At 36.2% G+C, this 21,726-nt stretch overlaps 4 protein-coding genes across 7 annotated transcripts in view; 2 read left to right on the plus strand and 2 right to left on the minus strand.

The window, feature by feature from the left end:
• The window catches only part of LOC107655959 (ras-related protein Rab-7a-like), a 16,475-nt gene extending 9,410 nt beyond the window's left edge, over positions 1-7,065 (plus strand). Inside the window, exons 5-7 of the mRNA XM_016443594.1 lie at positions 609-618; positions 2,273-2,503; positions 5,806-7,065. Of these exons, the coding sequence (XP_016299080.1) occupies positions 609-618; positions 2,273-2,503; positions 5,806-5,901 (337 nt within the window). The 3' untranslated portion in view covers positions 5,902-7,065. The remainder of the gene's footprint in view (positions 1-608; positions 619-2,272; positions 2,504-5,805) is intronic.
• Positions 7,066-8,015: 950 nt separating this feature from the next.
• On the minus strand, positions 8,016-11,881 carry LOC107655987 (embryonic stem cell-specific 5-hydroxymethylcytosine-binding protein-like). The gene is made up of 8 exons (XM_016443616.1): positions 11,801-11,881; positions 10,475-10,680; positions 10,262-10,405; positions 9,495-9,674; positions 9,328-9,406; positions 9,139-9,214; positions 8,855-9,045; positions 8,016-8,339 (listed from the first exon to the last, which is right to left on the minus strand). The coding sequence occupies exons 2-7, from the start codon at positions 10,661-10,663 to the stop codon at positions 8,859-8,861; spliced, it is 855 nt and encodes a 284-aa protein (XP_016299102.1). The 5' UTR covers positions 10,664-10,680; positions 11,801-11,881; the 3' UTR covers positions 8,016-8,339; positions 8,855-8,858.
• A 185-nt stretch (positions 11,882-12,066) lies between these two features.
• On the minus strand, positions 12,067-17,868 carry LOC107656064 (transcriptional adapter 3-like). Of its 4 annotated transcripts, none has more exons than XM_016443738.1 (9): positions 17,799-17,868; positions 16,802-17,035; positions 16,469-16,719; positions 15,452-15,557; positions 15,171-15,303; positions 14,961-15,064; positions 14,763-14,863; positions 13,350-13,541; positions 12,067-13,036 (listed from the first exon to the last, which is right to left on the minus strand). In XM_016443738.1, the coding sequence occupies exons 2-9, from the start codon at positions 17,009-17,011 to the stop codon at positions 12,844-12,846; spliced, it is 1,290 nt and encodes a 429-aa protein (XP_016299224.1). In that variant the 5' UTR covers positions 17,012-17,035; positions 17,799-17,868; the 3' UTR covers positions 12,067-12,843. The 4 variants fall into 4 exon arrangements, with proteins under 4 accessions (XP_016299224.1, XP_016299221.1, XP_016299220.1 ...); XM_016443735.1 differs by lacking the exon at positions 17,799-17,868 and adding an exon at positions 17,485-17,783; XM_016443734.1 differs by lacking the exon at positions 17,799-17,868 and adding an exon at positions 17,378-17,473.
• Positions 17,869-17,872: 4 nt separating this feature from the next.
• On the plus strand, positions 17,873-21,006 carry LOC107656065 (actin-related protein 2/3 complex subunit 4). Its single transcript, XM_016443739.1, has 7 exons — positions 17,873-17,947; positions 18,212-18,259; positions 18,716-18,834; positions 18,924-19,035; positions 19,117-19,212; positions 20,164-20,334; positions 20,429-21,006. Exons 2-7 carry the CDS (start codon positions 18,257-18,259, stop codon positions 20,432-20,434), a joined length of 507 nt encoding a protein of 168 aa, XP_016299225.1. The 5' UTR covers positions 17,873-17,947; positions 18,212-18,256; the 3' UTR covers positions 20,435-21,006.
• Positions 21,007-21,726: the final 720 nt, after the last annotated feature.

Here is a 21,726-nt window from a genome sequence, read left to right on the forward strand (position 1 = left end):
GCTTTCCATTGTTGTATGGTTTGTTAGGATAGGACAATATTTTGCTGAGAAGCTATTTGAAAATTTAGAATCTGAGGGTGCAAATAAATCAAAATATTGATAAAATAGCGTTTAAAGTTTTCCAAATGAAGTTCTTAGCAATGCATATTACTAATCAAAAATTAAGTTTTGATATATTTACGGTAAGAGGATTTAAACATTCTTCGAAACATTTGGGATACTGTAAGTACACAAGTCAGCAAAATATATAACACTGTTCTAGTGGTTTTTGGATATTTTAATAAAAAAATCTTACATATTGTGCCTTTAAGACTGGTTTTGTGGTCCAGGGTCACGTATCGAAACCATTGTATTACCCTGACAATTTTGAAAATAAAATAAATTAAAACATGCTCATCATGTAAAAGGTGTTTTTAAGTCATAAGTCCCATCACACAGTAATACCAGTAAATTGCCATAAAATTACCGGAACGATTTTACCGGTAAATACAAAAATGCACAGTTCACACAGTTTACCGGTAAAGCACCATTCACACATCAGTTTCAAAATACCGGTAAATTCTGTTACATCATTAACCAGAAATGACCTCTTAACGGCTGTATCTCAGTGTTGTGTTTGTAAACATGGAGCGGTATACGCGGTCAGTGTTTTTGTTGATGTTTAAACATTCACATTTATGCAGCTGCTTTTGGCCCAGAGACATCTTATTAGATAACTTCGAACCAAACTACACAGTGTGTGGAGTAAATGCGTCATCTGCGTCAGAATGTTGTGATTGGCCCAGAGTAGACGTCTTATTTCAGCGTGTTCTGAACTTGTATATGTTCATACCAAGGTTATTATAGTTTAGAATTTTTTTATTCGTTTTATTTTAATATCGTTTTCAAATTTTCTATAAAATTCAGTTGAGTTTTTATTAGTTTCATTCATATTTTGTTAGTTTTAGTTTAGTTTTTATTTTGTGAACGCATTTTTTTGTTTAGTTTCAGTTTTAATTAAAGTTTAACAGATCACTTCCAGAGCGCAGGCCAAAGAAAGACGTAGGCATAATTTAGCCTTATAGTGAGGCAAACGTCTAGCGACACAAAATTAACGCATGCTGAGATTGATTAGATAGTAAAAGTATACAAATATACGCCAAAGAAAGCAGGCAAGTTTTTAGTTTTTTTACTAAATTAATCTACAGAAGTTGCGCTTGATGTCATATCCAATGATGTGTTGAGATATTTAGTATGAAAATAAATGTAGCCTGATTTGGTTATGTCTTTTCTTATTTAACCATAATCATGATATTGTAACTGTGGTGTCTTGCTCACTTTTCCGTGAACAGCCATGCATCAATCAAAACTGGGACTAATGAAATTCAATAATAACGGCAATCGCATTTAACAAGTAAAGGCTTATATTTGAATGTTCTTTTCATATTTATGAAGAATTATAAGCGTGTGTATGATGCGATTTAGCCAATGCACATTTGTTCAAAAGCCTGGCAGAGTGACCACAAGATGCTAGGCAAAAGTTTTGTGTTGTTTACAGAAAGGATGTCTTTTTTTCTGTTAATTATCATGTTGCGCTGCATGTCTTTTTCGTCAAAGCACCATCTTAGAATGCCTAATGTTGGTTTGATTGCTTGTGTTACATGATAAGATAAATAATCTTGCTTACCTGATGTAATAGATTTATTGCGAGTGCGGTTCGGGTTGTGACTCGCGGTCTTTATGTCAAACGGTTCTCATCTGGTACAGAATTAAATTAGCACTGCTGTCAGATAATGGGTCAGGTGTTCTGTTAAGTACTGCTGGCGCACGTTTACCAAACAGGACCCGTGCAGACTTTAAAATGCTTTGCGTCTCTCCGTCAGATAACCCCATGTGCGTGATGCGCCATTACAGGTAGGCTATTTCCCTAAACATCCACACAGCTCGTATATTTTTCCGCCAAGGGGGTGAGAACGTAATGATTATGAAAACTTTTTTTTTTGATAATTATTATTTTATTTCAGTTAGTTTTTCAATAACTGTTGTTAGTTTCGTTTCGTTTTAGTTTTTCAATTATTTTGACGTTTTTATTTTATTTCAGTTTACGAAATTGTTTTTTCATCAATCGTTTTAGTTTTCGTTTACGAAAATAACCTTGGTTCATACCAGTAATCTCGTTCTGCGTTCACACAGACCACATTACTGGTAATTTACTGGTAATGTTACAACTTCTCATTCCCGGAAAGATAAATTGCCGGAAAGAATTTACCTGAGCCTGAGCCATATCGCCTAGTGTCAAGGTGGAGACTTTTGCAAACACACTTTTTCTCATGTTGAATATAATCATGCACCTATGACCTTAATCACAGTCTCTGTGATACATTTTCACCCTCAGGTAACAACCAAGCGGGCACAGGCTTGGTGTCAAAGTAAGAACAACATCCCGTATTTTGAGACCAGTGCAAAGGAGGCCATCAATGTAGAGCAGGCTTTCCAGACCATCGCGCGCAATGCACTCAAACAGGTATGTTTGTTGAAATATGTGTTGCGTTAGGTGTGAAAAGCGATGAAGCCCAAAGTATGCTTACGAGTAGTGCACTTGATGCAAATTTCATCATTCGCATAGTATGCACATATTTAGGAGTTTTCTAATTGCGCATAAGATGTACACTCAGCACACATATGTGCCTTGGTTTTTTTGCACTAATTAGATTGTACGCAACGTGCCAACACCGCTAAAGCCCGTTGTTTCTTTGTCGAAAAGAAACCAGTGAAACAGAACAACAACTAACTAATGTAGATGGTAACATCAAAACATTGTGTAACGAGTTAAGAGATACAAGCACTAGTTTAAACCGGTACAACAAGTACGATTTTTAACAGTGATAAATAGAAGCCTGTTTCCATTACCGCGGGAAGTAGGGGTGCTGAGGGTGCTGCAGCACCCCCTGGCGTGTAGCCCAAGAAAAAATGGGGGGGCTGGGGCTGCGGTGTTAAAAATAAATAAATGAACATTTTGTAACAAAAAATAAATAAAACCAATTTTATTAATTTGTATATTCATTAAAATTCATAGAAAAAAAATAGCCTAAGCCTACAGTGACAATAAGCAACAGTAAAACATGAATTAAGTTTAATCAAAGTGATTGTGAAAGTCATTTCAACTTAAACTGACTTAGGAAGTCGTTTGTTGCCATGACTTTTTGATCATATTATTACCTGTGACATGTCTGTGCTGGACCCAAATCAAGAATTAGCTACCATTTCTACAGCCACTGCGAAGATACAACCGAGAAAGACCGAGAGCGTCTATTACCTCAGCAGCAACCAATAATAATAACAATCTCACATTCTCGCTTCTGCAGCGCTTATTTTGATATTTAACGTTAGACCTATTCTTGGAACAAAATTAATGCTTAAGGTTGATTCAGTATTACTCTTAATGAAAAAAAAAAATCCCACACACAGCAATAGCCTACTACAATGACAAAGTAGCTTATATTAAACATAAAACTATTATTAACAGAACGAATAAGACATACCCGTGTTGTAACAAATAAATAAAAGGTTTTTGGATTTTCCCCTTACTTCAAACGAATGCTTAGTTTGTGGCTCATTATTATTAATAATAATAACAATAATAAAAGGCTATATAATAAACAACACAATGACAAATTCACTTATATTAAACTTTGAACTTTTATTAACAATATGAATAAGGAAAATATGTTTTACCCGCATTGTAACACAAATAAACAGTCTTTGGATTTCCCCTTTCTTTAAGTGTAAAACGATTGTAGTTTGTGGTTCATTATCCTATTAATAAAACACATCAGCCATAAAATAGTACAATGGCAAATTCGCATAGGCCTATATTAAACATCTAACTTTTATTAACAAAATGAACTTTGAGACCAGTGCAAAGGAGGCCATCAATGTAGAGCAGGCTTTCCAGACCATCGCGCGCAATGCACTCAAACAGGTATGTTTGTTGAAATACGTGTTGCGTTAGGTGTGAAAAGCGATGAAGCCCAAAGTATGCTTACGAGTAGTGCACTTGATGCAAATTTCATCATTCGCATAGTATGCACATATTTAGGAGTTTTCTAATTGCGCATAAGATGTACACTCAGCACACATATGTGCCTTGGTTTTTTTGCACTAATTAGATTGTACGCAACGTGCCAACACCGCTAAAGCCCGTTGTTTCTTTGTCGAAAAGAAACCAGTGAAACAGAACAACAACTAACTAATGTAGATGGTAACATCAAAACATTGTGTAACGAGTTAAGAGATACAAGCACTAGTTTAAACCGGTACAACAAGTACGATTTTTAACAGTGATAAATAGAAGCCTGTTTCCATTACCGCGGGAAGTAGGGGTGCTGAGGGTGCTGCAGCACCCCCTGGCGTGTAGCCCAAGAAAAAATGGGGGGGCTGGGGCTGCGGCGTTAAAAATAAATAAATGAACATTTTGTAACAAAAAATAAATAAAACCAATTTTATTAATTTGTATATTCATTAAAATTCATAGAAAAAAAATAGCCTAAGCCTACAGTGACAATAAGCAACAGTCAAACATGAATTAAGTTTAATCAAATTGATTGTGAAAGTCATTTCAACTTAAACTGACTTAGGAAGTCGTTTGTTGCCATGACTTTTTGATCATATTATTACCTGTGACATGTCTGTGCTGGACCCAAATCAAGAATTAGCTACCATTTCTACAGCCACTGCGAAGATACAACCGAGAAAGACCGAGAGCGTCTATTACCTCAGCAGCAACCAATAATAATAACATTCTCGCTTCTACAGCGCATATTTTGATATTTAACGTTAGATCTTTCATATTCTTGGAACAAAATTAATGCTTAAGGTTGATTCAGTATTACTCTTAATGAAAAAAAAAAATCCCACACACAGCAATAGCCTACTACAATGACAAAGTAGCTTATATTAAACATAAAACTATTATTAACAGAACGAATAAGACATACCCGCGTTGTAACAAATAAATAAAAGGTTTTTGGATTTTCCCCTTACTTCAAACGAATGCTTAGTTGGTGGCTCATTATTATTATTAATAATAATACAAAAGGCTATACAATAAAACAGTACGATGACAAATTTACTTATATTAAACTTTGAACTTTTATTAACAGTATGAATAAGGAAAATGTGTTTTACCAGCTTTGTAACACAAATAAATAAACGGTCTTTGGATTTCCCCCTTTTTTTTTTTTTTTAAACGATAGTAGTTTGTGGTTCATTATTAGCCTATTGATTAAAACACATCAGCCATAAAATAGTACAATGGCAAATTCGCATAGGCCTATATTAAACATCTTTATTTCTCAGGTAATTGTGAATATTTATCTCACAAATGAATAAAAATTCATTAACTTTTTTTAGAGTTTACATTTTACGACTTACCTTACAATTCTTTTTTTTCTCGCAGTTGCGAGTTTACATCTTGAAATTCTGTGTTTTTCGCAATAGTTTTTTTTCCCGCCATGGAATAAAAAAATAGAAAAGATTTTTTTTTTAATTTTCTTTTTCACGTAATTGCGAGAATTCTGAGTTTCTATCATGCAATTCTTTTTTCTCTGAATTCTGAGTTTATATCTCAAAATTCTGTTTATTCTGAGAAACAGAATCAGAGACAAGGATGAACCTTTCTAGTTCACATGTCAAGTGCCTATGTTTCTGTCAAATGGCGTATACTTTAAAAGGCTGTGGATTTGGCTGTATGTATATGCTTAGTTGTTTACGTCAAAACTAAAGTATACTTTGGACTTATCTGTACCCATTTTTTTTATTTTGTAGGAAACCGAAGTGGAGTTATACAATGAGTTCCCTGAGCCAATTAAACTAGACCGGAACGATAGAGCCAAGCCATCAGCAGAGACTTGCAGCTGCTGAGGACCTCCAGGGGGCGCAACATTTCACCCTCAGCTTCTCTGGCCTTGTCTCTGCCTCACTCCCTCTCTCTCTTGCGTTCTTTCTTTCACCCCTGTTCTCCTTTATCTCCTTCCCTCCCCCTTACTCGATATAATCACTGGCCTTTGTAGACGAGCAGACTTCCTCCCATTCAGTATCCTTCACAGTTCTCATTCACAGCCTTAGACACAAACACACACCCACATATGCTCAAGAGGCTCAATCTGACACCCGTTTTCGTACACGAATCCCGACACCACGCACCGGTTCTGCAGAGCTGTCGCCTCGCCCACGTAAAAAGTCCTACTGAAACTCTTCACAACACTTGAATGGCTCTTGAGACTTTTTTATGATCCAGTCCCGCAGTGCAATTGGAATACGTTTGACGTGAACGCTGAAAGATGGGGGGGTGTATCAGAGCCGTGCGTTGGCACCATAACTACCCGCCATGTTCAACTGCTTCATCAATGTGCTTGAATTAATAAGGCGGCCTGGCGTAAAGCATGCTACATTTGCATCTTAAAGCTTGAACCTAAAAAAAGCTCCTCAGTTTGTGAAGTCCCAAAGCACTGGAGGTCTAACACTGCCCCCGCTGTTACATCTGAGAACTGCAGTCAGTTAATCCAGTGTACGCCCAATCGCTGTCCTCAAAATGGAACAGGAAAATATGAATAGCAAACCATGCAATGGGAAATTTAGATATTACATCTAAATTATCTACTATTCAGACTATTATGACAATTAGTATTTCTATGTATTTTTTTATCGTCAATCCTCATGTGAGCATGACCGAATCACCGCGAGTCTGCCATGAACAAGCAGTGGCGTAGACTATTTCTTGTCGTTTTTGTTTTTGTCTTTCTTTCATATCTTGCCCGGACTCTACCAGTAGCTCAGGATGGTAGAGAATTTAAGTGCTCAGTATCATTCGGATCTTTTCCCGTCTGTTTGTTCATTATTATTTTTATTATTATTATCTGTGTTGCATTATATTCAAATAAACACAACTAGACAACATTGGGGGAGAACTGAATTGTTCATGACATTTAATGAAACAAAAATCACAGCATATACATTGTTCAAGATAAATGTATTTCAAAGTAATGGAAATAAAAATTAAGTTGAATAAAACTGTGGTATTTTGTGTTTGCTGTACATTGTTATTAAGAAGTGAACTGGAACTATTTGAAATGAACGAAGGAAATGTGTCTACAAATCAACTATTATAAGTTACATTAATTTTCATCATATAAAAATCATCAAAAATGAACAATACATACTACTACACACTGAATACTTGGCAAATGAGCTGTTAACTGTCTTAAAGAAATTCCCAAAACTGTACTCACCCTCAGGCCATCCAAGATGCAGATGAGTTTGTTTTTCATTGAAAGAACAGATTTGGAAAAATGTAGCCTTACATTACTTGCTTATCAATGGATCCTCTGCAGTGAATGGGTGCCGTCAGAATGCGAGTTCAAACAGGTGATAAAAACATCCACAAGTACAGTAATCCACACGTCTCCAGTCCATCAAATGAAGTCTTCTGAAGTGAAAAGCTGCATGTCTGTAATAAACAAAACCAATCAAGACGTTTTTAACTTCAAACCATTGCTGCCGGATAACATAAAAGTCCTCTATGAATAATACTGCTTTCTCTGGTGAAAGTCATCTCGTCTGAATCAGGAGAGAAATAAGCACAGATCAAGCACTGGTCACAAGCAAAAACAGTCCAAATCCGTTCTAAACAATTATACTGATGGATTTTTACGTGAGAGGACAAGTGGGTTTTTTCCACTGGAGGAAGCCTTATTACGGATTATGGACTCTTATTTTGGCCAGAAGTTAAAATGTCTCAATAACAGTTCATTTATTTCTTACAAACGCGCAGTTTTTCAATTCACAAGACATTATTTGATTAATTAATTTAATTAAGTTGTGTAGATTATTGTGATGTTTTTATCGGGTGTACTCATTCTGACGGCACCCATTTACTTGCACAGGATCCACTGGTGAGCAAGTGATGTAATGCGAAATTTTTTTCAAATCTGTTTTGATGAAGAAACATCATATACTGTACATCTTGGATGGCCTGAGGTGAGTACATTTTCAGCAGTTTTTCAGTTTTGGGTGAACTACTACTTTAACAAAACATTTTAGGCATGTCAAGGTGCATTTTCAATCTTTTGGTCATTCGGAAGAACATTGTGATTCTGTTTTCAAGTTCTTGGTTTCTTTCTGGAACCCGATCCCAGCAGCCACTGCAGGAGAGGCCCAGCCGGCTTGGTTTGCTTCTCTGCTGCAGACTTTTCTTCAGGTGCTTTAGCTGAAGTGTCTTCATCAGGATTCTTCCTCTTAGTGGGAGAGGCAGTTTTCAGCCAGCTCGTCATCATTTTACTGCTGGCTGTAGGTTGAACGGTCTAGACGGGGCATAAGGCAGGAGGTCAGTATTTAAACTAATCAAGAAGTTCACATTCATATATGTCAAAGATTTTAATAATGGTTTGTGATCTTTATGATCTTTTCATATGTCTGTAATTAATTTATTCTTGTCTCAGACCCAGAACATAAATCCTAAACTATGAAAATGCATTATAAAAATATGAACACATTACCATCCATTCAGCAAGGATGCATTAAATTTATCAAAAGTAACAGTAAAGTCATTTATAATGTTAAAAAGTATTTATATTCCAAATAAATGCTGTTCTTTTCAACTTACTATTCATCAAAGAATCAAGAAGAGTAAAGGCTGCAGAAAATTCAGCTTTGCCATCACAGAAATAAATTGCATTTTAAAATATATTCAAATGGAAAAACAGTCATTTTAAGCCACAATATTTTTTTTGAATGTAATAATAGAGGACAAATGAATAAACTAGTGTAAAAATAGTTTTAAGTGCATTTGTTTTCTAAAAATGACCAAACGTTTCACCTTCTTAATTGTGGGGTCTACAGGCTACAGACACTGGAGAGTTGTTGCGGGAATTGTTGACCAATGAGGAGACGGGGTGAAAGGTTAAGGAGGACTTTGGCTGCAGTAATTTCATTGCTTCCAGTGACTTCACTTCTCCAAAGTCCAACCACCGTCTTACCTCATCCTCTCCGTCCAGCACAGCCGGCATCCTGTTACACAACACATTAACTCAAGCTTCATTTGACTCAGTACAAAAGTTGTATGACTGTGAAAACGCCATGAATCATATTTATGCACTCAACCTGTCGTGGATGCTTTGAAGGTTTGGAGAGGAGTCTACAGTAATAACAGTGTAAGTATACAATGTCTCTCCACCACCTGTGAAAACGCCATTAATCATATTTATGCACTCAACCTGTCGTGGATGCTTTGAAGGTTTGGAGAGGAGTCTACAGTAATAACAGTGTAAGTATACAATGTCTCTCCACCACAAGGAGGAGTCCAGGAGTCAAAGAGCCCCGCTATTGTCAGCAGACGCCACCCTGTCCAGTCACTGTCGTCCTGATCACTCTATAGACAAGTGGAGGAATAAACAGACGAGTAAGGCCAGGCATAAGTTAACAAATGTACTTCTTACGACTGTCAGACTTGGGCTAACCTCTCCTTGGTCCAAACTTTGGTCACTTTTTGTTTTCTGTGCATTCTGTTGACTAGGCACTTGACCTCCTTGGCTTTGAGGGAAGTAAATAAAGAAAGGCTGTTTCTCTTTCTCCGTTTGCCTCCATTCATAGAAGCCATTGGCTAGAATGACACAGCGCTGTCCTTTCAGAAGAGGGTCCTGTACAATAAGATTTCAGCAACAAGTCATATGTCTGTCCACAGAATATTAGAATATACTTGATGTTTAATACATAGTAGAGTGCTACAGAGCCTTTTTTCACAAGTGTTTTTTCTGATTCAATTTTCTATACATAATTTTTAATATATATATAATGTTTATTGGAAAATATGCATTTAATTACAAGTAGTGAAACATCATCCGCAGTGCTTCATAGGAGGGAGAGGCTGCTAAAAATTTTTCCTTTTTTGTTCTCTCCGTAGGATGTCTGCAGGATCATGGGTAATTTAGTTTTTCACCAGTAATTCTGCTATTAAACATCATTATTTAAAAAAATTAAAAAAAAAATGTTGAAATAATGCAGGTCGATGGCATCAATGAAAGTATATAACATAAAGGTCTGTCTTCAGTGGTTTATAAGTTTATAAATTAAAAACCAAATTCCCAGTGGAACAAAAATGAATGAGAATTTTACATCCTGTTGCACTCTATTATGTTGAGCTGAACTTTGGACCAATGAGATTTCACTGTGGGCGGGGCTACGCATTTCACTGCTCATGTGGAATGAATGAGGGTGTCTTATGTACCTTGAAAGACTTCTTTTCTAGCAGGCTCTCACTGCGACAGTTAGAGGTGTTGTACTGCATTTTACTGGGGTCATTCTCTCTGAACCACGCCGGGACGAGACCCCAGCGCATCGCTGCCAACACACACTCATCTACCGGGGCATCCTATGGAAAGCACTTCATTAAACAGCTGTTCTTCAGGGACAAATGTTGTGCACATATATTTTGGCATGCCTTGTTGAAGTGTCTGTTGGACAGCAGTACAGGGCTGAAGGACTGAGGACTCTTGTTGTATGAGGGCCGGTATTTGTCAGTGTCTCTGTCCTTCCATCGGGGCCTGTGTGGTTGTCCCGTCCTGTCTTGATAGCGAGCCGCACGACTGAGCTCATTCGGCGCAAGAGTGCAAGCCGTTCTCCCGCACATTCTGGCACATGCCAAACCTGCGTGACGTCACCACAAATTAGACAATGCATTTACTTAATGCTTTAAATGAATTATCTTGCTTTGATTTCGCATTTTCTGCTAAACACAAACACTGGAATTTACGTTTATTTGTATAGCAAATGTTTTTCTATAATTATGTTGAATTTTCAATATGGTACATTTATTTATATTTACTAAATTCTTTATTCACAAATGTAAATGGGCATCACAAAAAAAAATACTTCTACTTATTTTAAAATAGAAATAGGTCACTTACCTTTATTATTTAGAATTAACCAGAAATAACAAAGCAAAATTACTGTACATTACGCAAAAGCCATCTCTTTTAGTTGGTTTATTTACAATTCACAACATTTATGTTATTTGCATAAAGATGCTGATATACAAATCTGTACACTTTCTTTTTTTTTTTATTAATATTCTTATGTTTATCTTAGTTTTTTTTTTCATGGTTAGCTTTGGTTGTGTTCACTGTTCAAAATGTTGCCATAAAAACATTTATTTATCGCAACATAAAGCCATCAAAGCACTTTCTAAATGCACTGGTGTAGTTCTGCCAATCGGTTCTTTCAAACGGTTCGAAAAAGCGATTCAGTGATTCTTTTGTGTCATTACGTAAAACGTCATCGCGCGGTTTCTGACGTTCAAGGAAATTGTCTAATGTCTTGGCTATGAAAGTTCCTTACTTTTCTTATAATTCTTGGTTGCCAAACAGTTCTCAGTTTATTAGAAATCGAGCATGTGCGAAGATGGTTCTCAGTTGACTCGACAACCGCTCCGACAGTCCACCTCATGAATCGTTCTACCATTTCATCAAGAAGAACCGACTCACATGAACGATTCTTTCGCGGAATTGTAGCTGTCGGGTCGTTCAAACTTGAGCAACATCAGTTTCATCGCTTTAACTTCGTAAGAGGCTGCACGCCGTTTAATTTTACCTCAAAACTTCACCTCAAAGCTTATTTTTCAGGAGGTGAAGCGGCTGGACTGCTACAGTTGCATGCAACGGTTTCTGCACACCCAGAGATTGCGTCTTCAGAAACTGGCAAACACGATACAGATGCACTAACAGATAATACATACTACGAACAACAAAGTCGTAAAGGACATTCTCACCAGCGCAACAAGTCCTTTTTCTGAGGTAAAAGATGTAAGAAAGAGCAGAGAGCAACGATGATACTGTTCACTCACTGAACAAGTGTGTAAACCTGTTTTTTTTTATAGTCTATGGTGTAAACACACGGAATGGCGCCCTCAACCTGTCATAACAATTCAAATCAAAGTTTTGCATACAAACTAGAAAAACGGTGATAGAAACACTAATCCAGTAATTAAAAAAAAAAAAATCGTTTTTATTTTCAAACACATACATGCAACCGCGATGTGATATAAGTTGTTTACAAAATACAACGAACTAAATTCAACATGGACTGAAATAAACGACAGCATATATGAATTTACAAACCCAATATTTCCATGTACAATACCTTTATAAAAAGCTTTATTTTCTTTTAATCATATAAAAACTCAAAATGACCGTGTTCCTGCCGTGTAGTAACAAAATACTATCAACGCTATGACAACAGCTTTCAAGGAACAGTTCACCCAAAAATTAAAATGTTGTCTTTTTTTCACCCTTATGTTGTTTCTGTATGATTTTTATTTCTTGCTTGAAACATAAAAGAAGAAATGTCTGTTTTTGTCCACGCAATGGGTTAATGGTGCCCACAACTGTTTGGTTACCAGCATTCTTCAAAATACCATCTTTTATATTCCACAGAAGAGTCGGTGAACGACATGATGACAAGTGTTTCATTTTTGGTGAACTATTCCTTTAACAATATCAATCCACTATGTTAATCAGCTGCATTTGGGAACTGTACATAAAGGCAGCAAAAAAAAATAAAGTAAATTTATATTCTGGCATCAACAGTGTCAAGTCAGTGGCACTTGAAAACTAGTGTCAAACACCTTTATTATCACAACTAGTAACGTCAGGTCTTACTTTAGATAGAGAGTAACCAAAAATATGAACATTATATTAAATATTTGTTTACATGTTCTTCAAGTTGTCTGAATGTTGAAGTTGGCTTTATGAAGTGTCCATAACCAACAAACATATTAAAGAAAACACACCACATTATAGCTGCCGGTCATATTTATCCATCTAAGAGTTTGAGAATACTTTCTCTCTCTTTCAAAGCTTTCCAAGCCTGATCTTTCTCTTTTTTCGTTGGAGTGCGTTTCTTTTGCCTGGCTGCCATGATGCGACGGAATGCCTCCATAACCTCGTTATCAGCCACTCGAACCCGCTGTCGAAGCTCCTGTTTTCGCATTTCTTCCCGTGCCAACCTGCAAGAACAGGGTGAAAAGTAAAAGGTGACTTTCCTAATCTCACATTAATCCTGGTATTTCACAAAGTATATGGAAAAAAAAAATACTGTACCAAAAGATATATCTAAAAATACACACTTGACTGCTTCAATACAGCGAGCTCTCTAAGTAGTCATCTAAGTAAAACTATAGAAAGAAAATCATAACTTGTCACATCAGACTGCTCCCTCTAACTCTTTGAAAGATTACAGGCTTATTTTCACCAGCTAGTCTTCATCTTGTGCTGACAGCAGTTTTGATCTGGATCTGAGGCTCTTTGGCTGAGACTCACTTGAGCAGCTCCTGCTTGCGCGAGCGGTTGTGTGCGGTTAGCGCTTTGAGTTCAGCCTGTCTTTTCTGCAGCTCGGCCAGCACCTCGTCTTCAGACTCTCCTCCGACACCTTGCCTCTCATCAGAGTCCAGCAGCCCCTGAGACACCAGCTCCTCTCTTATACGAGCCTCCAGAGAGCGTGTGTGAGGCACACTGGGAGCAACAGAACACGAGAAAATTACCTCTTTATTCATGTACACCATTACTATTTTAAAGAAAAAGTATTGAAATAATCTTTCATCAAAATGCTTTTGTTTCACTTTCACTTTCCTTTATGGACGATGTCACCCAGGCAATATAGGCTATTGAATAATGTTCACCAATAGCCAAATATCTAGTTTTCCTATATTCTGGTCTACTTGTCACCATTCAATCCTGATGGATAAAATACATGTGTTTCCCCTTAGTGAATACTCAGTTTCACTCAAAAATGCATCACATTATAGAAGTAAAATGAGTTGGGAGTGCTGATTCATGTTGACTATAAAGAGTAAAAGATAGAGAGAATGAAGATTGCCAATTTAGCTAAAAAGTGAAGTCAATGGGGGAAAAAATACTATTTTCAAAATCAACTAGCTGGTGGTTGCCTGAACAGCTAGTTAACTAATCAGTCTTAATTGCCCCTAAATGATTAGACTGCTTTCATAAGATGCGTTGTATTGGAATACAGTTTGACAAAGCACAACAAAATAAAGTGCTCAAACAGAGTAATTTTAACTTGACATGTCATCTTCAAAGAAAACAGTGCCAAAAACATCCACCTGAATGTGAAAGTACTGCTGGTGCTACTTATTTAGAAAGAATACACTAAAATACACCTTTATTTGACCCTCTAACTATAGCACTTTCTATTCTATTTTAATTTAAATGACTAAATAAAATAAATTAAATGAAATGATCAAAAGTGACAGTAACGATTTGTAATGTTTACAAAATATTTATATTTCAAATAAATGCTGTAATATTATACTTTATATTAATTTAAGACTACTTAAAACATTTTTTTTTAATAATTTTCTTAGCACAACTGTTTTTGAGCATTAAATCAGCTTATTAGAATGATTTCTGAAGGATCATGTGACAATGAAGACTAGAGTAATAATGATGCTGAATATTCAGCTTTGCCATCACAGAAATAAATGAAATTTTCAAACATATTAAAATTGAAAATTTATTTTAAATCGAAGTAACATTTCACAACATTACCATTTTTTTATTGTATTTGTAGATCAAATAAATGCAGACTTGGAGAGCAGAAGACACGTATTTCAAAAACATAAAAACAAAAATCTTACCAACCCAAACTTTTGAATGGTAGTCTAAATAAACATGTAAACATCACTAACTGACTAAATCATAAAATAAAACCTTTACCTGAAGGCTTTACCCTGGCTACGAGGCGATGTACCAGCCCCATCATCCTTCCCTGGAATGTCTGGAATGGGGGAATCCTCCATAGGGGATATGATGTTTTCCTACATATTTGAAAAAGGATATGACTAAAACATAAGCTGAGCTGACTAAATATTGCACAACATAAGTACTTATTTTAGCACATGATGAGTCACTGACCTCAACAAGTGCTTGTAGAAGCCGCTGAGTAAGAGGGCCAAAAGGACAGCCGTCCTCTGGAGGTTCATGCTGAGACTCCGATTTCTTCAGTAAGGCATCTACATCTGCACAAACCAGAATAGTAGAAGATAAAAGCAACAGATTTAAGGCTAGACGCAACAAAAAATGACAATGTTGCAACTGGAATCTCATCTTAAATCACACCATTACCTTTAGCATCCAGTTCGGAAAGAGGACCCATCATGCTTTTTTTCTTGTCACTGGCTCTCGCCCCCTCTCTTTGCTCCTCCAACAGGTCCTCTTGAGCCCAGCGTTGGGAATAGTGCTTTCCGAGGGCTGGGATCTTGCAAAGAAAGCCAACAGTGAGTGCTCAGATGTGAACAACCAACACAAAAGCCATATAACATGCATTTCCCTGAATACAGAATCAGTTAAAGGAAAGGAAAGATGCAGTAATGTAGTGCAGGAACTGGTTTCTAAAAGATCTTTACCTTGTAGTATTCTGCTTCATCATCAGGTGGTTTGAGCAGCTCTTCCAGAACTCTGATCTCTTCATTTGTGATGTCTGCACAGTAAGGCTCCACCGAGGCCCAGAATCTGTTTTACACACATATATAACCACAAATGACTAAATACACTATCATTCATCAACGTTTGGGGTCGGTAAGATTTTTTAAATGTTTTTGAAAGAAGAAGTCTCAACAAAACTTTATTTATTTGATCAAAAATACAGTAAAAATGGTATAAGGTATCATAATACTGTGAAATATTACAATTTTACAGTATTACAATAACTTTTTTATAACTGAATATAAGTGAGCTGTAAGCTCTAATTATCAAAATTAAAACAAATTTTTTTTTAATGTTTTACTTTACATGTAATGAATCTTCACTTTTTGAAATAAGTTAAAAAAAAAAGAGAACTTATTCACGATATTCTAATTTTTTTGAGATGCACCTGTATTTTAAAATGTAATTTATTCCTGAATTTTATCAGCCATTACTTCAGTCTTTAGTGCCACATTATCCATTTATTATTATTATCAATGTTGAAAACAGCTGTGCTTCTTATATTTAATAGTATTGTTATGTTTTTAAGTAGTAATATTTAATAATATTCATATTTTTATGTTACATTTATTCATATTTTCGTGGAAAACAAGATATATTTGTTTGGTAAAATAGGAAGTTTAAAAGCATTTATTTTAAAAAAGAGACATCGTGTGTACATTTTTGTCTTTACTCTCAATTTTTATCATTTTAATGCTTTTAATTGCTGAATAAAATGTAAGGCTTTTATCCGTTTAAATAATATTTGATCTGTATTTAAATAAAAATCTTTGAGTGAGTACTCAACTTAATATGTCTCCTCTGGAATCAATAAAGCATGAAATGGAAAAAATGTAATATCTAGGGTTTCTGTAGGGGACATGATGGCAAAACCTGATCTGTATCTTATATCTGGTTATTTCAATAAATATACATTATGCATCTCAGTTTCAACAAACCTGTTGGGAGCATCATTTTTAGGGTTGCGGGGTATATCTTGGGGGTCGACTTCAAATTCAAAGTCTTGGACCTTGGTCTGTATGTTCTTAGACTTCGGTCTACCTGGCCCAGGTCCGGGACCATGACTTCCCTTTCCATCAAGCTTCTGTTTTTTGGGCTTGGAATGACGAGAAGAGGCTGCGAGATCTGGATCCTTCCCTAATTTCAGAAACCTTTTGTCCCCTTTTTTGTCCTGCCAGTCTGTAAGGATCTGTTTCAGAGAGTAAACATAAATCACTTTAGACACTTTAGGCAGTAAGTGGGAGAACGACAAATAGCAAAACACTGTTCACCTGTCTCTGTTCTTCCAGCGCTCGGAGACGTCGACTGGCAGAGGACAGGAGTGTTTCCAGCTCCAGCTGAAGTGTGTCCAGCTCTTCAATGCCAATGCCATCGTCTTCTGAGCGGCTGAGTACTGCTGTGTAGCGTGGACACACTTTCACATGGTCCACAGGTTTGAAGTCATAGTACTTCAGAGGGGGACAGTCCTTGAGTTCACTCATCCTCTCATGAACAGGAACCTATATCTGAAAAAAAAAAACACACACAATATTAAAAAAGGTCAGGGTTGTGTGGTCATGTGGTAAAAGCATGATTGCAAGTAAACAGTTGAGATAATGCAAGCAATCCCAGAAGAGATGGAAGTAGATGTTATTTATAAGATTTTATAGGTGACAACTTAAATCTTTTATGCATTGCATCCCTGTAATTTCTTTCACTCTGTTATGTAATACTGACGCCTATATATGATACCAGTGTGTGATAATGAGCAGCCACTTTAAGCTAACAGCTACTTGCTAATTCGGCTGCATGCTGTTCAAACCACAGACAACCGATTGTTACACTTTATCAATAAATATGTATATTACTTGCAATGAAAAGACGTATGTCGCCAATTAAACAATATGTTAAAACACCAAACAAAACGCTAACTGAGTCCATACAAGGCATTTATTCATAAAATATTATTGTTTACCTCCGATGAAGGGGCATCCATTACTGACTAAACCATTATCTCAACACGGGGGAGACAACTCGCCGATTAAGTTTTAATAACACGAACGTGGCTTTAGTATGATAAACCTACGTTTAAAAACAAAAAAAGTTTGACCAATATTTATGTACTATTTGCAAACTTATTTTTCAGTATCAGATAAATACCCCCTCTCGGCAGTTAACATCCACAACATAACATAGCAGCGTATAGAATGGTACATTCCTGACTGAAGCGCGTCCAAACCAAACCACAGACTGTAAAAAGGTCCAAACAGTATAATCGAAGATTATTACTTTGTAGAGACTCGTGCGCTGTTTAAAACCACAAAAGAGCTCAGGTTTATTTGAACACAGTGATATTTTTAGACCATATCATTTTTGACTACTGTGTATATCTGACCTATCGTGTTATTTGCCATATAAGGAAGAAAAAGCGAATAAAGGTAAGATTGCTACTGGGCTTGACCGTAAATATAAGAATAGATGTGAAATGATAACGGTCGTTTTAGTGTTTATATCTATTTCTCTCAGTTTACGTGTTTAAAATAGAAACATAAGAACTTGTTTATGTATGAAAATATATTTAATTATCTATCATTTACTCGTATACATTTAAATCATGATCCCACGATTAACAATAATGCACTTCTAATCGGTGTATTACGGGAAAGTGAGAACGCAATGGAGGCGTGTTTTCTCATTTCCAGGCGAGGCGTGCGGACTTCCGTCTTCCTCCACAGACCTCATATAAAATGGTAAGAGATTTACATTTCTTAAAGTTCCTTAGATTGTTTTTTATTATAGTGCAAGCAATCAAATGACTCAATAAACAGCCTTAGCGTAAACCATTTTGCATGCGGTCACCGCAGTGTTTTTTGCTTTGTTTGATCGAGTGATGTTAGTCTGTCTTGATTTATGCTAGCTGGCTAACGTCAGTGATTTTACAGGCAAAACCTATTTTCGGCAGATTGAAAACATTAAATGCACATTACACTGCACATATACAATGTTTAATAACTGGCACGTGTTTAATTCATTTAAAACAGCCAGTAGTTGTCAATAAGTGACATTCAGGCGGTTGATTGACACTTCACCTAATGGAATGGCCAAATACAACGCTGCTCTTCCACCCACTGACTGGTTATTATATGGGCTGTTAGCTTATAGAAAGAAGAGTTACTTAATTAAATGTTCTCCTTTTTTGTATGTAGACGGCAACATTGCGACCCTACCTGAATGCGGTGCGCGCCACTCTTCAAGCAGCCCTGTGTCTGGAGAACTTCTCCTCTCAGGTGGTGGAGAGACACAACAAGCCTGAGGTGGAAGTTAGGTGAGGAAATCACATCCTTCGTATGTGTTATATATGATGTATTTTAATAGATATATACATATATGATCAATGTTTGTCTTTCAATACAGGAGCAGCAAAGAGCTTCTGTTGCAGCCTGTGGTCATAAGCCGCAATGAGAAGGAGAAAGTCCTGATTGAGGGGTCCATAAACTCAGTGAGGGTCAGCATCGCTGTCAAACAGGTAAGCAATTCAAGATGAGCTGCACAAGATCGATGTGTTTTTCATTCTGTCATCTTCTAAAGATATTAATGGTTTTCTTAGGCTGATGAGATTGAGAAGATCCTGTGCCATAAATTTATGAGGTTCATGATGATGCGAGCAGAGAACTTCTTCATCCTTCGGAGGAAACCTGTTGAGGTGGGCTCCTTTGTGAAGAACAAACAAGGGATGAAGAAATATGTGATTCATTAAAACAAGCATGCATTAGTGATGGGAGAAACAAAGTTTTTCGAAACTGTAAATCAACTGAACCAATTGCTTTGCGAAATGATTCACATTTGAAACGCCACACGCTGGTCAGAATCGTGTAAATGCCAATGAAAACACAGCCAAAACATGCATAAGAAGACCTTTTACGAACCAAATACAAATGTTTTATTAAAAGTGTAATCAACTAAATACAATTAACAAATAATCTAATACCATTAAATAATAAGGGTCTATGTAATGTGTTATTTTATTCATTTGTAGTGCTTGTTTTGTTTGTTTTATTGAGAGCTTGGTTAATTAGGCTAATTGGAGACTGATCACTACAACTCTTCCTTTTTATTGTAAAAAGGTGTCATTAGAATGTCTGTTAATTTCTAAAATTACAGTCATGATGTAACAAAACCTCATTTACTGAAATCATGCGACTTTGGCAGTTCGGTGCATGCTTCACTTGTTCAAATCAAAAAAATGATTTGCAAAAGTTTCAAAGGTTTTCGAAAGCACCCATCGCTAGCATGCATGTCACATTTTTTTGGTGGAGTTATGTAGGAGTAAGAGAAAAAAATGCATGTTTATGTGGGATAAATCTTACGACTTGAAATGCATAGCTGAATGATGTTGTGCATGTGAAGCATCTAAACCAGGGGTGGCCAACCCTGCTCTTGGAGAGCTACCATCCTGCAGATTTCAGCTCTAACCCCAATCAAACACACCTGAACCAGCTAATCAAGGTGTTCCGGGTTGCTTGATAATTACAGACAGGTGTGCCAGAGCAGGGTTGGAACTAAAGTCTGCAGGAGCAGGGTTGGACACCCCTGATCTAAACTGTTAACAAGATTAACATGTTTTTTTTCTCATTTCCTCATTTGTGCTTTTCAGGGCTATGACATCAGCTTCCTCATTACCAACTTCCACACAGAACAGATGTACAAACACAAGCTGGTGGACTTTGTTATCCATTTCATGGAGGAGATCGACAAGGAGATCAGCGAGATGAAGCTGTCAGTCAACGCTCGGGCCCGAATTGTCGCAGAGGAATTCCTTAAGAATGTATGATTGAGATGTTGCATTTATATCACATGTTTAAATGAGTGGAAAATGTCTTTTTTTTTTTATTTGACTGTTTTTATATTTTTTGTTTTAGTTCTGAGGATCCTTGTCTACATTCCTAATACCCATCAGAGATTGGTGTTGCTTTGGTTCTTGTGGACAAAAACATTCAAAGTTTTTCAAATCTCCACAGAGCAAAGGGGAGAGAGTTTATTAGTTAGCAACCAAGCAAGAAGATCTACAGGAACAACTGGCCAGTCTTGCAGCACTATATGCAGTCCCCTTTGCCTTCTGTTCAAGGTGGTCCTTGTGCCCATGGATATTAACAATTGTACATTTAGTCAAGAATTTATTATTCTCGTTTTCTGTTGTTAGGAAAAGAAAAGAAAACACACAGTCAAGGCAGGTCCTTAAAAGTATTACCTGTAATTAATATTGATGGGCACAGGAATCTTGTTGTCGGACTGTAGTTTTTTTGTTGTCTTTTATATGTTACAATGAAAAAAAATCAGGAATTAATTCAATGTTAAAGAGATAATGAGAGAGAAAAAAGAAAAGAAAATGGGTGTTTATATGTTGGCACTGCTAAACTCCAATATTATATCTATACAAAAAAACCTGCGTAAAACTTCATGACAATAAATTCAATAAAAATATATTGCGCTTTCTGTATCTCTTGGGATTTATTTCCAAATTGCATACACACACAACATGCACATTCTGGTAGTTTTTACTCTTTCTATCCACGTATATGCATTGGTCCTTTTGCAGTTTTAGTTCTTATTTATCAGCTTTTTTTCTGATACAATACCATCTGAAATGTATTGAGCCAAGTTATAACATTGCCAGCGCACCAGTAGCACTTCAACGGACGAAAACACACACAATTATGTCAAAATTCACGGGTTTGGCGAGTTACCTCGTAAACGTAGTCTTTTAAAGGAGTTATAAAGTCTTAAATGACAGTAAAGAGTTTGGAGAAAATAGGAAATGTGTCAGATCCGCATTCATGTGCATCAGATTTTAAAGAGACAGCACTGCTTTTAAAGTAAAACCTGCTGAAGTCTGTCATTGATGTAAATCAAAGAACAAAAGAAAAAGATAGTGTGATGATGCATCATTTTGTGGATTTATTTATTTATTGATGCGAACTTCCCATCAAAATGATGCATAAAGAATGTGCATCAGTTTGTTTTTACTTTTTTAACTGTTATAGGCCTATATTTTATCATTATTATATAATAACTTTTTATATGGAGGGCCAAATTACTCAAAATTAAATAATTGTTGAAATATATAAATAAATCGTTAAATACATAATGAAATAATTAAATAAAGAAATGCAGAAATGCGTATATATATATATATATATATATATATAAAATTATATAT

The sequence above is a fragment of the Sinocyclocheilus anshuiensis genome, unplaced genomic scaffold (genome assembly GCF_001515605.1).
Source record: "Sinocyclocheilus anshuiensis isolate Anshui unplaced genomic scaffold, SAMN03320099.WGS_v1.1 scaffold51, whole genome shotgun sequence".
Taxonomy (NCBI): Eukaryota; Metazoa; Chordata; class Actinopteri; order Cypriniformes; family Cyprinidae; genus Sinocyclocheilus; species Sinocyclocheilus anshuiensis.